A 17,355-nucleotide genomic window follows, 5' to 3' on the forward strand; every position below is an offset into this window, starting at 1 on the left:
TCATGTTTTTTCATGGATATATTTATTCTATTAGATTTTTATTACAATATTTATAAATAATATTTTAAGTATAAAATAAATTTATAACATTTTTTGTATTAATATCATGAAAAAATTGCATAAAAATTTATGAGAGGATCCATTCACTTTGCAAAAGAAGAATTTTCATATATGTATAAATATTTTGCAGCTATAGGTGAGTGTATGAGACCTTTTCTCTTGCCATCTTACTATTAAGACCATAGCAACATAAATTCTAATTCTGCTCTACAAAAAACTCTTCTTACTAGATTAAGATGGGTGTGATATTTGAATCTTTCTGTTGATAATGATGGAGTTGCAGTGCCGGCCCGAGCGTTAGGCGACCGAGGCGGTCGCCTAAGGCCTCAGGCCAATGGAGGGCCTCCGGGAGGCGTGACCAAAAGGAAGCAAAGGCCCCATGTGAAAACAGGAACAGGAGCTTCCCCCTTGATGGAAGGCTACGAGTCTTCCCCCTTGATGGAAGGGAGGTGGAGAGTTTCCTGACCTGCAGAGAGGCAATTTGGGAAGTTGGGGACAGTAGTTTTGTTTTGGGTGGAGAGAGAGAGAGGAGGAGGAGGGATTTGGTTGGCTTGATACACGCCTGAAGCCACTCTTATCTTTCATCCCTTCTCTTTTTTGGTTTTAGTCTTGGTTTTCCTTCCCTCACATTACTCCTGATCCAGCTGGGCCATCGGGAAGAAAGATAGAGGGATTGGAGATGGACTTCTTGAGTTCTTGGAGGGTGGAGATTCTTTTAATTTTCTCCTCTGGGTTTCTTCTCCCCTCTTGGGTGGTAGAGAGAGAAAAGGAGGGAGGGGGTTGAATGGCTGCTGTGCTCTGATGTTGCAGTTGCTGCTTGGGTACTCACTTGAAGGGGAGATGGTGGGACGGGACTTTTATTAATTAGATGGAGTGAATTTCCCATAATGCCCCTACTTTCTCTTATAGAGAGGCTTCTTTCTGGACAAATTCTTTTTTTTACCTTGACCATGAAGTGCCACGGGATGACCTTTTCTTATCCTGCTTTTGCTTGACATGGTAAACAGTATTGCCCAGCATTATCTCAATTATTTAATCAGTTTTATGGCCCGGCAATTATATTTCTGTGTTTTCATTCAAAAATTATATTAAACTGAAAAAACTTTTTGTCTACTTTTGTTAGATTCATGTATCTTTGTTGAAATAGTGTACTTGATAGCTATCTATTTTCATATTATTTTTTAAATATTTTATATTTATTAAAAAATTTATTATTAAAAAAAAAGGCCTCATTCATTGGATTCGCCTTAGGCCCCCAAATGTATCGGGCCGCCCCTGTGGAGTTGGTAGATAGAGTTTTCATGGCTGCCAAGAGGACGATCAAAGTGGAGGGTAGAGGAGAAGGAATATGTTTGAGCTTTCTTTGAAATCCAAAATATTGTTAGGATCGATATAAGCAATTTTAAGTTGCAAATTTATTGCATATTTTACTTGTCGCATTTATAAGATTTACAAATACTCGCAATATTACTTTGAAAACTTCCTAAAAAGATTACAGTTGGTGTTTGCATATAAAAGTTGTATAAAGACTGCCGATAGATTTTTAGGTTATCAGCAGAATTAGAATGAGAGCTGAAATTTAATTAATTAATTTGGAGTATTATATTTTTTTTGTCCGAATGAAAATTGATGAAAGATGGAACTCATACCAGGTTATTTCACGTAAAAACCCTATAATTTTTCTAATTACACAACTAGCATTAGAAATTTTACCATACTTATTTTACGTAAAAAACCTGAACCATTTTCAAGCTTTATAGTTATAACGTTGTTACAGTTTTTTTTTTAACAAATTACACTACATTATGACAGTTTAATAACGGCTGTTGCAACGTTGAAATAGCCGCTATTGTGATCCTTGAACCAACCGCCACAACTGCAACCCTAAATGCGGTCGGCTCCACTTGTTAGCTTGCCTGATCCCGTCATTTTCAAACCCCCACCAAATCGTGGCAGGGGGCAATGGAGCGGTATTCACCCGCTTCGGATATGACCTGCCAGCCGACCAGCAGTGATGGTTTAGAACTTTACTCCTTAATCGATGAGAGATTCTTGTGACCAGACTGGCGGTTAGCTTTCTTCTGAAGCCAAAAAGCCTTGAGGATTCTTTGATGAGGACCAAATACGAAAATTTGATCGACCTGATAATCTTTTGCACAGGCCGACACAACTCAGTCATTTGGAGAGAGATTTGCATCTGTGCCTCGTCGATTCTTCCAATAATCAAATTGGGAATGGACGGCCTATCGACATCTTGGAGGACAGATGGTTGTCTGAGGTGCCGCTATGTGGGTGGCCCACCTTGATCGAGGAGGTGGTCTTTGACCGAGAATTTCCTTGGCTTCCTTATGAAGGCTCGGCCTTGCGGAGTAAGAGATCAGCATTGCCTATCTGGCCTACCATAGTTAGCTAGATAGGAATGTCCGGATTTTCGAAAACAGCAGGGTACATCCAGGACTGGTGGCGGATAGAGCTCTACTTCATATAACGGAGATTATAGGTACTACTACGACAACTTTCTTTGAGACGGCTAGGACATTTGGGACTCTCATTCTGCTCCTGCAACGATCAGGACCGTTTTTTTGTTTCTTGAGAGCCTCCACCTCCTAGCTTTCTCAAAGTAAACTTTGACAGAAGGGTCGGTGAGGGAGAGGCAGTGGAGGCGTGAGATTTATTATTAGAAACCACAATGCTGGACTGGTGGTGGGCGGGGGCCAGCGGATCTTCGATACTTCTGTCATCAGTGTCAAGCTTAGAGCCGCATAAAAGGGTACCACTTATGTGAGGCTTGTTTTGGATGCATACCGCATCCTTTTCGAGGGGAACTGATGGAGGGCGGCTTTCGGTCCCAAGTCGCCACACCAAGCCTTGCACCTTTGCTCCCTGCGGATGCCTTAGAATTGTAGGAAGATGGACCGAGCAGGTAATGCCGTGGTAGATCGAGCTTGAGTCGCAGTGTGCTAAGCTCTTAAGTGACCGTGGGAACCAAGGCAAGGGGAAGGCCTACTAGCTGCAGCTTGACCCGACCCTTGACTTGAGAAGAAAACAATCACTCATAACAAGATATGTAGAGGAAAGCTTAAAGCATTGATTCTATTTCCCAAATGAAGCTACGAGCATAAATCTAGAGGAAACTAGGATTGGTCTCCCCTAGCCCAAATCCAAGAGCAAGCTCAAGGATCGAATATAATAGGGCAAAGCCCTCCCAAGCCTAAGGCCGAAAAACAAGAAACTACAATGTTCAAAGATCTAAGATGTCCAAATGGTGCCTCTCTAAGGCTTATTTATAGGCTTCTAAGTCCCCATGTGGCTGCCCAAAGAAGAGGCTAAGGCATGGCTTCCTAATGCCTAGGCATGGCCAAGGCTTAGGTGATATGTGGCACAAGGCTGCAACCTTGGTATGGTGGTTGCAGCCCTTTGACATGGCTGATGGCATGGCTGCAGCATGGCTGGGCTGTGGCTGATGTTCTGCAGTGGCTGGCAGGGTGTGGCATGGCTTGGCATGGTGGCTGGCTGTGGCAGGGTCATGGCAGGCTGCAGGACATGGGCTAAGGCACTGCTGGCAGCAGGCATGGCGATGGCAGGCCAATGGCAGGTGGTTGGCAGGGCATGGGCGTGGCTGCAGGGCCATGGACATGGTTGACATGCGGGGCAGCATGGCCGACAGGGCTGACATGGCCTGGCCTTGGCAGGGTTGGCAGGGGCTAGCTGACCATTGCCTGGCGCTGGGTAGGCCAGGGCATGGCCTTGGCAGACCTCTGCAGGCGTCCAGCATGGGCGTGACAGGGCTGGCCTGGCGCTGGGCGCGCACAGGCCATCCTGCCGCGCGACATGGGCATGCGGTACGGCGGCCACGTGCGCAGGCGGGCGGGCGCCGCCTCGGCTTGGGCGCGGCTTGGGCCGCACATAGGTGCGCCGTGCCTTGGCCGAGCCTTGAGGGTCTTGGCTTGGCCAAGGCTTGGCCAAGTGTGAAGGGGGTTGGACAAGGCTTGGCGAAGTATGAAGAGGCTTGGCCAAGGAAGAACGGGCTTCAGCCAATGCTCTCCAAACAAAATAGTTGATCCGTACCTTATTCTTGATCTTAGCATGACCTTCCATTATCCTCCTCTGGGCCGGAATTCTCCATTGGTTGAGGAATTCGGCGGTGCGGCGGGCTTGGATCCTCAATAGGGACTCTGCTACGATAATTAAGTAGATTCGGAGTGGGCATAGTGCTGCTGCCGGGATGATGCTGTTTTACGATATATATATAGATTTTTTTTGAGAGTATGACTCCATTCAAATCATTGTTGCTGACTAAATTACCTTCTATGAGGTTTATTACGTCGGAGGTTTCCTCCGAAAGAACTACGTGTCTGCACTCTCCTTTTTCGCCAACTATTTTTTTTTAAATTTTATCCGCTGCAGGTGCCGTTGTACAAAATTAAAAAATAAAAAAAAAACCGCCGAATCCCGCTCTCCTCCTCTCCGCCGGAAAACCCTCTGGGCTCGTTTGGTTCGCGGGAAGCATTTTCCTTCCTAGGAATATGATTCCTGGGAAACAAATTCCTAGGAAGAGGATGCCTAGGAAAGTAATTTTGGCATGTTTGGTTGACCATGGGAAAGTGACAAATTTCCAAGGTACTTATGTTTGGTTGGCCATCCACTTTTCTAGGAAAGTTATATATAATTCCTATTATGCCCTTAATAAAAATTAGGTTTTTAATGCCTCTTTAATGCTTCTTTAATGCTGAAAGGACTTTTTGGGAAAAAGTAAAAATGGAGTGATTCCCACCTCATGGGAAAGTAACTTTCCCATGTTTCTCATGGGAAAGACTTTCCCATGAAATGTGGGAATCACATTCCCATGGGAATATAACTTTTCCTTCTCTCTCCTTTGAAAACTCCAACCAAACAAGAGGCATCTCATTACTTTCCCGTTGACCACACTTTCCCCCCTTCTTTTCCCGCGAACCAAACGAGCCCTCTATTCCTCCCACCTCCTCGTCCTCAATGGTATCAAAGAAGCTTTCCCGTCGTCATCTCGTCGAAGGTCGAGACACGGGCGAACAATTCAAGAACGTCGTCAAGAAAGAAGGCTCAATCTGTTAATAGCGCATTTCCTCCTGTTCTCTTTCACTTTTCTTGATTTCTTTTTGGATTGATCCAGGATTCTTGTGGACTATTTAGATTAAACCCTAGCAATCCATTTTGATATAGCATTAATTTTCCGGCGGATCCTGATGTTGGTATGATAAATCTGTCTTTCTTGATAGTTATTGTGTATCTTTCTTCCTTGTTTGTAGTTTTATATTTTCTGACTAATTCTGAGATCTGCTCTGGTTCAACCCTAGAAAACCAATTTATTTCTTATCTTTTTGCCATGGTTTCAGATTTCTGAGATTTTGTTGGCTTTAACCCGAGAAAATCAAATTTATGTCTTTCTTTTGTGCTAAGAGGTATGCGACATCTGTACTGGGTCTAACATTGCGGGTTTCTCCTTCTTTTTCCTCCGGGATTGATCTGATATTGTTGCAAACTCTTTTAGGTCAAATTCTAGAAACCTATTTTGATAGTGGCATCAGTTTCCTGGATTATGGTATGTATGCGTTTGTCGCATTTATTCAATCAGATAACTTTTTGCAAGTGTTTGTTCCTTTCTGTCAAGGTCTGAAGTGTTTGAGATCCGTCCCAAATCAAACCTAGAAGGCTCAAGCCACATTATCCAGGTGAGAAGTGCCAATTTTGATTTTCTGTAATTCCCAGTCCAATTTTGTTATTTTTCAATTCAGCATTCTGTTTTCTTTTTTTCCTCTATCATCAGATTTTCCTCTCCATGCTGGAAAATTATTGAGTTCTTGGTTGTTCTTGGAACTAATTTTTAATGCCCTAGTAAGGTTACAAGTTCCTTGTGGGTCATTTTTATGAGTCATTCAGAGATTTTTAGATAAAGCAAAGGATTCATTTTATATTCTTAAAATATGGGTTAGCTTTTTTTTTAAACTCATGTCAGATCTCTGTTCCACTGTAGAATTAAGGTTATTATAGCCCTTTTTTCTTGAATTTTAATCAAATAATGTTTTGTTCTTGTTTGATAGCATGTGATTTGAGATGTTTAGTTATACAAACATGATTGAGGATGTGTTCATAACTTTCCCAGTGAGCTCTCATTCTACTTTACCTTTTTTTTCGCTATTTTCTGACAAAAACCCTTTCTTTTCTATAGTGAATGTAGCTTTTGCATGGGTACATCAAGGACACACTTGGCCAGGAAATGTCTCACTGCTGATTTTGATGTGTATTGTTCTATGATGGCAACATTCTCTAGGCATTTTGACATTCTTGAAACCTGGCTTCAGAGTCTTAAACTAAGCAGTCGGTGCCCTGCTTCAGTAGATCCCTTTGGTTTTCCCATTAGGCCCACCACTTGGCCCTCCACAATTTGTGGTTTATCTCCATGTGCCTCGCTCAATCTCCAAATCTCTTTAGCTACCATACATGGCTGTCCTGTGACATCCTTAACAAGTTTGACTTGCTTTGAACACTCGCTCTTGCTTTCTCTTGTGTTGTAAAAAAAAGAAAAGGAGTCTCACCTCTCCGTAACTTCCCAGTGGCGCATAAATCTGGAGCAGGATTAGAATGTATCTCCAATCTAATTTCAAAAATCAAGCTACTAACTAATGCTTAAGGCCCTAACTTCAGGCCTTTAAAATATCAAATATTAAATGACAAACTTTTCTACATATAAAAAAAAATTAAAAGAAAGAATGTGACTAAACTGCGCTGAGTATATGCCCGAAATACTTCCTCTCCCAAACTCTAAACTGACAATCAAATTTTGTTACACTTCCTCCTTCTCAAATTTCTTTATTTTCTACCCAATTTCTCCTAGCTTCCTTGGCTAATGCCAGATGGCTAAAGAATATCCGGAGCCTTAAATAGAGTCTGTTATTGCTGAAGTTTCCTTTTCAAATGGCATTTTGGTGAAGCCAACACGAATCACTATGAGTTTGTTCATGGTTACATATTTTTCTTTCTTTTTCTATTTTTATTTTATGTATTTTTAATATGTAAATTTGGGTATCTTTGGATATTGATATTAGTGCTCTCATATTATCATGCATGTATTGGCGAATGGTGAATAAGGCTTCATATGTTTATACTATCTATTGATTGAAAATTCATGTTCTTTTATGATAATGTCAATCAATATCTTAATTCATACTTTAGAATTTAGATTTTTTTTTTTCAAACTGCAGTGTTGTATCAATAATTACAATTTTACGCTTCCTTTCTATATGGTTGATTATATATTGAATGATTTGAATTTAGTGAGATGATTCAGCTTGATCTAATTACAATTTTTAATTCTCAAAAAAATGATGTTAATTATTATTTTTTTGTCCATGTTAACAGGTTCAATAATTTCAAAATGACAAAATAGAACAAAAAGCTAGGACCTTGGTGGAGAATACAATAATTAAAAGATACAAGCACTACATATATGTATTGAGAATGTTTCTAATCTTGAAATTCATGTTAAGTAATATTTTAAAAAATATTTTTGTTAATTTTGTTCATTTAATAGGAGATGAATGTGATATTAGTCATAACACTTTGCCCCCCTCCCCCTCCATACAAATTCTAGCTTGGTCTCTGAAACTAAGTTTCAAATAATCAGTTTTCTTTTATATATTTTTGTGTAAAGATAAAAAAATTATGCTTCTGCCTTTTACTTCTTAATGTTTCATGACTGGTGAAAAGCTGAAGCATCCCTTGACTTCTTTTTGTAAAAGGCTTCAGCATATCATTCTGCATTCTAAGGATTCTTTTGTCATATCTTACAAGTTAGATGTCTTCGGAAAAGGTTGAAGAATTGGTTGATATGCCGTATTGCAATTTTGAGAATATGTCCAATGACATGCTAAAGCATCTCAAATTTATGAAAATCCTTTGTGGTGGCCAGTGAATTAGTGATTCAAAAGTTTTATATGTTTTTATTAATTAATCGATAATCAAAACTTGCAATATCTTGGAAACAAGCACAAGGGCCAAAAATAGTAATACGAGACTCCTGAGGTAATACAAGATGATAGTAGTAGATAGCTTTCCTTGTTGTAGGAGTGCAGTTTCAGCAATTCTCATTTTGGTTGCTAAATCATTTTTCATTTTCTCGCATACTTAGGTTTAGTGAATGGCATTTACTGTATATTTCACATTTTATTTTGCCATTATCTTCAAAATTTAATTTTTCTCGATTTATGTTTCTAATTACTTTCAGTTGTTTCAATTCTTTGATTAGTTTAACTTTATTCAAGGGCATATCTCATATAACCATAATAGTCGGCATAACTTAAGACTTTTATCTGGCAACACAAAAAATATAAGATCCCAAGCAAAATTATTAAAACAAAATGATGGTTCCCAAACTATATTCGAGTAATGTCAATGTTTCGTCCTCTAGTTTATCTGGCAAAAGCCCTCCACCGCATGTAAAGGTTACAATCTCACTCAGGCGAACATCACACAAATAACTTTTCATGCAGTGTCTAGTTCAAGGAAAATGGTGATTATGAAAACTTGATAGTCACCATTCAAATTCACTATTTGAATGTTTGTGTTTCCATGTTTATGGGCTTATCATCTCAAGCCATATTAAATATGTTCAAGAGTTTCATTATAGGTGTTTTCTTATGTTTTATGTTATAGTCAAAATCCTTCTAGTTTGCTACTGAAAGAATTTAACACTATTTTGTCCCTTAACTACTTGGTCGCCTTGCATAGTAAATTCTTTTGCTCATTCAACCTACTCAAGACGTAAAAATGCCAAGCACTTATCTTTTTCCACATGGAATCAATGTAGCATAAAACGAGAAATTGTAAAAAGGATGCATAGCCTAGGCTAAGAAAAAAGGCTCATATCAAAAAGTCAAGCAATCAACGGCTTGAAAAGCATCCAGAATTTACAAAGAGATTAAAAGATAAATGAACAAATTTAACTATACCAAATGATTCCTTCATCAGATAAATGATTCCTTCAATTTTTGTTGGGCAAAATATATACAATTTTGGCTTTGGTTAATGTTCTAATCTGTATACTATTGTTTGGATACTAATCATTATGTACCTACATTTTACAAAACAGCATTGTACTAGGTTGTTTATCATTCGCATACTAACTCATGTAATGACTAGAACATGTGATTCAAAAGTATGATAAGCTGTCTATAGTCAATCATGATGGAAGAAAGAAAATCAATGATCACCAAGGACTATGAATAGAAGACGCCTTCTTTTATATTAAATAATATATTACTTTGAATAAATAAATAAATGCTATAGCTTGTTATCTTTGGACAAGGATATTGGCAGATCCTTCCAAATTTGATCCATTTACATGTCCACAGCCTTGGGAGTTGGGAGCCACTTTTTCTTATGTGTTTACTTGGTAGTTTCTGGTTCAAGAACTCACGTGATTAGTCCAGTCATACCAACCTAGACCTCGGCCATTTGCATTGACTAACCTCTTTCCTCTTGGCTGAAAAAAGAGGATGGTATGAGAGGAGCAAAGCAGGTTGGCCACTTCTCCTTTCTCCCTCCCTCTCCCCCCCCCTCTCTCTCTCCTCTCTCTCTCTCTTCACCTTATCCCTGCTTCGAGGACTCTCCTAGATTTTGTCCTCACCCACCTTTCACTGGAGAACAAAAATTTTAGTGATTGGCTCCTCCCTTGGATAGTTGGAGCTCTCTTCTTGCTCCCTCTGGCCTCTCCTTGCCAGCAGATCTTTCTTTTCTCTAATCACCATTGAGGAAAGCAAGTTTCCATCTTTTTGCTTTTTTGATTTTATTTATTTTGAAAGATCCAAAGTTTGTAGAAAGATGAGTAAAATCTATGTTATATTGATCCTGATCCTTATGGGTGGAGAATTAATCTGATTGAAACCAATTCTTTTGGTTAATTTCCAAATATTTTGCAATTGCCGAATCTTGCAGTTGCTAATCCTATTAGTTATAGCTTTGAATCACAGAACTGTGGTTCCAAGCTGGATGTGATAGGGGACCAGATTCGAACTGATTTGGGGCCCTTTACTCAGAAGGATTAATTGTTGCAGAAGCATGATTCATGCTAAACTATTTGACATCTGGTATGCATTACAACGAAAAGATACAAATGGGTGCTCTGCTCTGAAAATGTTAAAAAATATCTTTTCTAAAATACATTACAGCGTTTTTCATTGTATGACATGGTGTTTATTTGTGTATCATTCTTTCCAAACACAATCAAAATAATATCCACTAAAATTTTCTACTGGATGTCTTCTATAGAAAGGATAATTTCTTCATTTCACGAGGAGTCAAGCCTTCTTAATTTTCTTAAGACTTGGAAGAGTCCAATTTCTGTTCATCAAGTCAGCTGATGTAAAAATAACAACAATAGTCAATCTGTGCATATCACAAGGTACATAGAGGGTGGATTTTCAATGGTTTGGGAGAGAACTTATTTTTTTCAATCACAACATCCAATAGATAATTGAATAGGGAATAAGTGTATTTAATCTTCAATGTACTGCAAGGTATGTAATAGACAAATCATGAACTGTTGATGTTCATGAACATATTTGATTGAAGAAGATATAGCTGTAATCAATGTTTAATGCACCAAAAGGAATAAAATAGATGCATGACTCCTGCTAAGTTAAATAGTACACCAAAAATGGAAGTTCTTCCCTACTTTACAATCAATCTTCTTTCATTTGATAGCCTTTTCGATACCTGTCATCTGAAATTTCTATGATATGATGGATCCAACTTAATAAACCAGGAAGGGAACCATATTAGTGCCTTTTTATCTTGGAGACATACAGCCCTCCCACCCCCCCCCCCCCCTCTTCTCTTTTGATAGTGGATTTTTCAGTCCATTGAAGATCCAAAGAAAGTGTAATACGTGTTTACAAAATCTAAATGATAAGATTTTCCATAAATTAATCAGTTATAGTAACCTGGAGGCAACCTACATGAATTTTTGACCAAACTACAACATGAGGTGATGAGTCTTAAAATCAAGGCATGCCATAAGGTTCGCTGCAAAATCATCCTCATATAGAATGTCAAGAGTCATATCCTTCAATGTTTGTGCACATTCTAGAGGGAAAGGCATGATGGACAAATTAACATTCGATAAGCATTTTCCTGGTCGATCAGGGAAAGCTAAAATATTTGTTGGAGAATGTTTTAGCTTGTGAGAATCAGTATATTTGAGGGTCTCAAGAAACTCATAGTTAATATAATGGCTGTTAGTTAGTATGGAGCCTTTCATATGCCATAACCTTATGTTCTTTTCTTTGATACAACAAAGAAGTATCAAGATGCCAGCTGATTGCGAATTTTTATAACTTTATCGAGAAATATTTCAGCTAAAACTAGCAACCAAAGCCCAAGTGACTGATATGGTACTTTCAGGGCTGTGTGGCATTATGTTTATTATTATATATTACCTTTGTGTTCAAAATATCAGTTGAAGCTATGACCATGCATCACACTAGAAATTATTTGGTCAAACTGTAACTTTTGAAATGGATGAGAAAAACAGTACAAGAAATTGAGGAATCTCTATAACTCTAACAAAGAAACATATAACTTTCAAAATCCTCGAAAGATCTGCTTTCTGATAGGAATTACATAGACTGACTGGCCATGTTGAGGCCCTTTGGTGTGTCATCATCTTTTGACTAGGACTTTAGCTTATTATTTGTTTCCAGCACATCTATAGAACCATTCTCCTACAATTTTGAGATTTCCTAAATATCCTAGCTACACCTCACTTTTAGGTAAGTAAACATTGAAAAAGATATGATGAACATTTTGTTGACCACATTATAGTACTTGTTTTCATTGGCTTTCTCGGGTGCCTCATATTACATGTCATGCTCATGACTCATCACATAGTGCATTATAGAGAGCTTCAGCATTATCTCCAAATTAGTTGGCTGAAAGATTGACATAGCATTACAGAACGTTTTAGCCATTATGCTAAAAATTTGTGCTGCAAACCACAAAATCTTAGCTGCATGTCCTTAAGTGGGTTATGGAATTACCTATAAGCCTTTGAAGACCGTCAACTTTCTTTTTCCTATAAAATGTGTTACGTTCAGTCAAGATACAGGAAGCTAAATGCATATCTTTAGATCTGTTAGTAGGTCTAAGCCATTAGACTATCCAACAATATTTATAATACAAGAATTAAAGTCACATAAAATGGCTATCCTGCTATATCTTTAATACAAGAATTAAAGCCACATATTTGTGGTTTTATTGTTCTATTTTCTGCTCTTAAAGTCTGCTTTTTGATTATCCAGTTATTCCCAGACTGCAGGAATAAATGCAACGTCAATGTCAACGGTCCTTGATATCACAGTTTAATAGCTTTGTACTGAATTTTGGAGCCAAAAGACATCCAGCTGATACTTGTAATAAATCCTTCATCCATAAAATTTTACGAGACCTACACCATAAAATTTTAGGAGACTTATCCAGATACAAAGATTTATGTAGCATCACCATGCAAATTGTGACCTTATTTAAGTAACAACCTTATCTGAACTTGCTTACTCCCTGGATGTCCATGTTACTGCCAAAGTGCTTTGCAGATAATACCCTGCCTTTTTTTGTTTTTTTTTTTTTAATTCTTTGGATCCCATATCTGGTGAAACATGGACGATGTTAAGCCTCTACAGAGCAAGTTGAAGAATGATTTGAAACTATCATATTATGTATTTTTGCTCCATAAATTGGATTTTGTAATTAATTTTAAAAGATCTTATGCCAAGGTACAATTATAGTTTTACATCATCATATTCGTGGTCTAAAAACTTTCTATAGATTTATTATTTTTTAGAATTATTTTCTGAAACAAAAATGGACTCAAATTGTTGTAACTTTAGATGATAAAGTTTCTATGCTTATGTTTTTGAAGTTTTCTATGTCTGCTTACTGCGATCTTCTCTGCATCTTTAATTATTTTATTTTCCTTTAGATTTCTTAAATTCTCTGTCCTATTATTCACCACCTGTCTCACCTATCTCATGGATTTCCTGTAAATTTTTTGCTGATGTTCTTGAAACAGAATCTGGCCATGGCTATTGATAGTGAGTATGATAACTATTTACAAGAAGATGGGTCACCCAACAGGAGAGAGAGTGAGTGGAGACACTGCCATGGCGGTTTTAACGAGAACAGAGCTGGACCTAGCATATTCTTCGGAAAAATTACTGAACTTGGAGATACTTTTGATGCAAGTGTCAAGCAGAGCAAGGGATTTTGAAGCTCTGACCACAGAGTATGAGGACATCTCTAATGAGTCCATTGAGAAGGCCTTTGAATTTGATGCTTTGTCTGGAATTTTGAACATGGAGGTCAAAGAACTAGACAACTTTATGGCTTCGCTCCAAATGGAAATCATGGATGCCCACCCGAAGCTTTCTTGGGATGACCACTTGGGAGAATCATCAATAAAAATAGAAGAGAAGTTGCGTGATGCTGAGGAATCCATAAAGCAGTTACAAGATTTAGTTGCTGATATTAGAATGCAATCAGCCAAGTTTGAAGGAACCCTAGCTTTTGCTCATAATGAAACTCGTAAGTCAAAATCATTTTCTTTGGAGCTATGTTAATGTCAAGAATGAAGATGGATTCAATTTCTAGATTATTGCATGCTTTTGAACAGGGACTGGTGGAGATGAAGAGATGGAGAATGGCCATTTTTCTTCCATGAATAGTAAGTGGAAACTGCAGACAGTGGATCAGCAAAGACATCTTCTACAGATACTGGAGAAATCTTTGGCCAGGGAGATGGATCTTGAAAAGAAGCTGTCAGATTCAAGATCTAATGAAGAGGACCTCAAATTAAAGCTGCACTATGCAGAAAGGGAGTCATATTTAATGGAAGAAACACTGGAAATGATTTTGGAGAAAATGTTTGAGGCAGAAAATGCTGCCGAGCTCCTTCTGGGCATTGCAAAAGAATTAATAGGAAAGTTCCAGATTGTTCAGCTAAACCTAAATGGGTCATTACATAGAGAATGTGAAATGAGAACCAAGTTGCAGGAAAGTATGACGAAATTATCTGCTGAAGAAAGTGCTCTGGAGAAGCTGAAAACTAGTTGTGCAGAACTTGATAACATCCTTGTAGTACAAGAAAATGGCCTAAAAGCCAGCCTTAAAGAAGCTGATTGTAAATGCATGCTTGTTAGTTCTGATGTCTTGACTTTAATAGAAAAGGTGAGAGCACTTGAGGAGCAGTTAAGTGAATCTGATATCCAGTTGCAGATGGCAAAGGCCTCTGTGGAAGCTAGTCAGGAACAGCAGACTTTGTTACATTCTGAACTTAGTCAGCTGGAAAATGTAATTGAGGGTCTGAAGGAAAATGTCTGGAAAACAGAAAGCAGGGCTGAAAGTGCAGAAGCTAGGCGTATGCAATTAACTAAAACTAACATGGAACTTAATGAGAAGCTAGGTTTACTTAGAAATAGTGGATCAGAAAAGGCAATATTGTTAGAGACGAAGCTCAAGGAATCAAATAGACAGTTAGAACATGCAAAAGCATCTGTTGAAGCGATGGAGCAGCAGCAGAATATGTTATACACTGCACTTAGTGATATGGAACATATTAATAAGGAACTTAAGGGAAAGGTTGCAAAAGCTGAAAGTAGGGCTGAGAATGCTGAATCTAAGTGTACTCTGTTAACTGAAACCAATTTGGAACTAAATGAAGAGCTGGGTTATGTGAGAAGCAGATTGGAATGTTTAGAGACATCTTTGAATCAGACCGATGATGCGAAAGTAGCCACTGCCAAGGACATTGGTATCAGGAGTAAAATCATTACTGACCTTGTTATGAAACTATCATTGGAAAGAGAGTGTCTTCAATTACAGGTATGCTCTGATCACTTCCCTTTTCTTTTGCTTGTTTCCGTTTATGATTCTCACTAGTTTGATTAGATGATGAAGATTTTTTTTGATTGTTTACCTTCACTCTGTGGAAGAGGAATGAGTCTCCTTTCTAATCACGTTTTCATCTTTTCTTTATAGGGTATAATAGGCAATGTTTTATAAGACCATAGGCAGCAGAAGGGCAGCCAGGTAGCTGCCTAGCACCCAAGTGCTGCACAGGTGCCTAGGCATGCACCCAGAGGTCAAGGCAGCCCAAAATAGCAAATAAAAAAAAGGAAAAAAAAAGAAAAAGGCCAAAAAAAATTATAAACTAATGAATGAAAAGTATGATATCAAACAAGGTGTGATAGGCCACTGGGAACTACAACCAGGCAACATCTAATACTAGTTTATTAATCAGTCTCATCTTACATACTCAAAAACAATATACAATGTTAAGATGGGTGCCTAGGCACATCATCTAGGCGGCCAAATCAGCCATCTTCTAAAACCATGATCATAGGACTGGGTGCACTTCTTTGTCAACTTGCTTAAATCAAGCACAACCTTGAAGTCCTTCATTTTTATATTGCTCCCAGAATGACAATGCGTAAAGTTCAACTTGATGCGTAGTTAAGGAACCTCCATAACACTTATCTTCTAGCTTTAACTATTTTAATGTTTTACATCATGAATACCCATGTGAATGTTTATTCAGATGGCGCATCATTGATTTCGCTTCAATAGGCTACATAGGATGCCTACATCAATATAGAGTCATTGATGATATATGTGAGAAGCCTAGACAATTACAAACTTGCAAGCTCCTATATAGAAATGTTCCATATTTTGGGACATTCATAGTGGAAACAAGTACACAAATCATTCTATATCTCTTTTGGCCAATGCAGACATATTTTATGTTGTGTCAAAAAAAAATGCAGATATATTTTATCTCTTAGACCTTGGTAAGGAGATGTGCTCTTATTTGTAAAGGATTAGAAATAGAAATTGTTAAGTACACTTCGATCTAAATTCCATGGATTCCATGGAAGCATCTCGACAATTTCTTCAACTGGAAAAATTAACCCTTGATGCATAAAATATACAAGCAAGAAAGGGGATGGAGCTTGTTAGTTATGGTTATTTTTGTCTTCGACATTGGTTGCTGGAGATAGCAGATATTTGTTGCCTATACTCTTGTCTCACTAGCATGATGAACTGTTTTTGAATTGGATCAGTGCCTCAGATCATAAATGAATTTATGTTATCATAGATGTATTAAAACTACTCAAAAGTAAATGTGTATAAGTATCTTTATATTCTTGGATATGATTGAAAAGCTTTACTAACAAATTTAATTGTAAGTGATTTGCCAAAAATTTCAATCCAGCAGATATATACATTTACAGAAAGGCTTAGTTTTCAGATTGTCCTATGCACATTTCCTCATTTAATGTACATAAAGCTGCACTCTTTAAAAGCATGCATTTTTTTTCCTTTTTTTGCATGCAGATATCTGCATTAAGAAAAAAGAACAAAGTCCTGGCGGAGAGATGCAAAACAAAGGATAATGCCCCTATTACTCCGAGCCACAAGGGCAGCGATGATGGGAATGAATTTAGTATCCTAAAACAATCTGAAGAAGCATTAACAGAATCTTCAACTACAAATTTCCAGGTAGTCAATTTTTTAATATTCATATGTTTCTTTAATGAAGTAAGCTTCAGATAGGGAGATAATGATAGTTTTAAAATATTTTTGCACTGACATGTTAAATGTCAGTATTACAGAAGAATTTGGTTATCATGGTAGTCAAGTGGAAAATAATAATTTTTCCCAACTTACGCGCATATATTCGTGCAATGATATAGTTTATAGCAGTTGCAGGCTTCATGTTTGGTAGCAAGTACATGTGTATATGAAAAATTATTTTAGCATATGTTGGTATTTCAGTCATGTATGGAGACATAAGTGATGGGTTGCATCTGTCAGCATAATAAGCAAGTATGGATGCATGCATAAAGTTACTAGTTGTGCATTCTGAGAAGAAATATTGGAGGAGCGAACTCAGTTCTCTCAAAATAGGATAAAGATTCTGCAGAAGAGTCTTGAATTTTTGTACTTGTAATGGTACCAGAATGAAGTGGAATACATTTCTATGTCTCGGATTTAATTTTTCTATGATGTTTCTTACACAGCATATAACTATATCTGAGGAGGAAATTGAACTGGTTTGCAGTAATCTCTGACTAATACTCTTGGAAATTAGCTAAAATGAGTAATGGAGCCCCCTTGTGGAGCTCTATTTCACATCTTCAGATACACTTCTGGCATACATCCTATGTTATAGCCAATAGATTGAACTGCAGGAGTCTATAAGATTTTTCC

General features: G+C 37.8%; 1 protein-coding gene across 5 annotated transcripts in view; it reads left to right on the plus strand.

Annotated features, from left to right (window-relative positions):
• The first annotated feature begins 5,040 nt into the window (after positions 1–5,040).
• LOC103712742 (WPP domain-interacting tail-anchored protein 1-like) overlaps positions 5,041–17,355 on the plus strand; it is a 31,334-nt gene continuing 19,019 nt past the window's right edge. For 3 of the 5 annotated variants that reach the window (XR_005512204.1, XM_008799351.4, XM_039127460.1), the window contains exons 1-6: positions 5,041–5,288; positions 5,433–5,498; positions 5,588–5,768; positions 13,160–13,671; positions 13,760–14,967; positions 16,480–16,644. Coding sequence is in view for 4 of the 5 variants with exons in the window: in XM_008799351.4 (XP_008797573.2) it covers positions 13,188–13,671; positions 13,760–14,967; positions 16,480–16,644 (1,857 nt within the window). In the remaining variant the exon portion in view is untranslated. Of the gene's footprint in view, positions 5,289–5,432; positions 5,769–13,159; positions 13,672–13,759; positions 14,968–16,479; positions 16,645–17,355 lie in introns of all 5 variants that reach the window. The other 2 variants (XM_039127457.1, XM_039127453.1) reach the window with 2 other exon arrangements.

This window comes from Phoenix dactylifera, chromosome 1 (assembly GCF_009389715.1).
Source record: "Phoenix dactylifera cultivar Barhee BC4 chromosome 1, palm_55x_up_171113_PBpolish2nd_filt_p, whole genome shotgun sequence".
NCBI classification, from domain to species: Eukaryota; Viridiplantae; Streptophyta; class Magnoliopsida; order Arecales; family Arecaceae; genus Phoenix; species Phoenix dactylifera.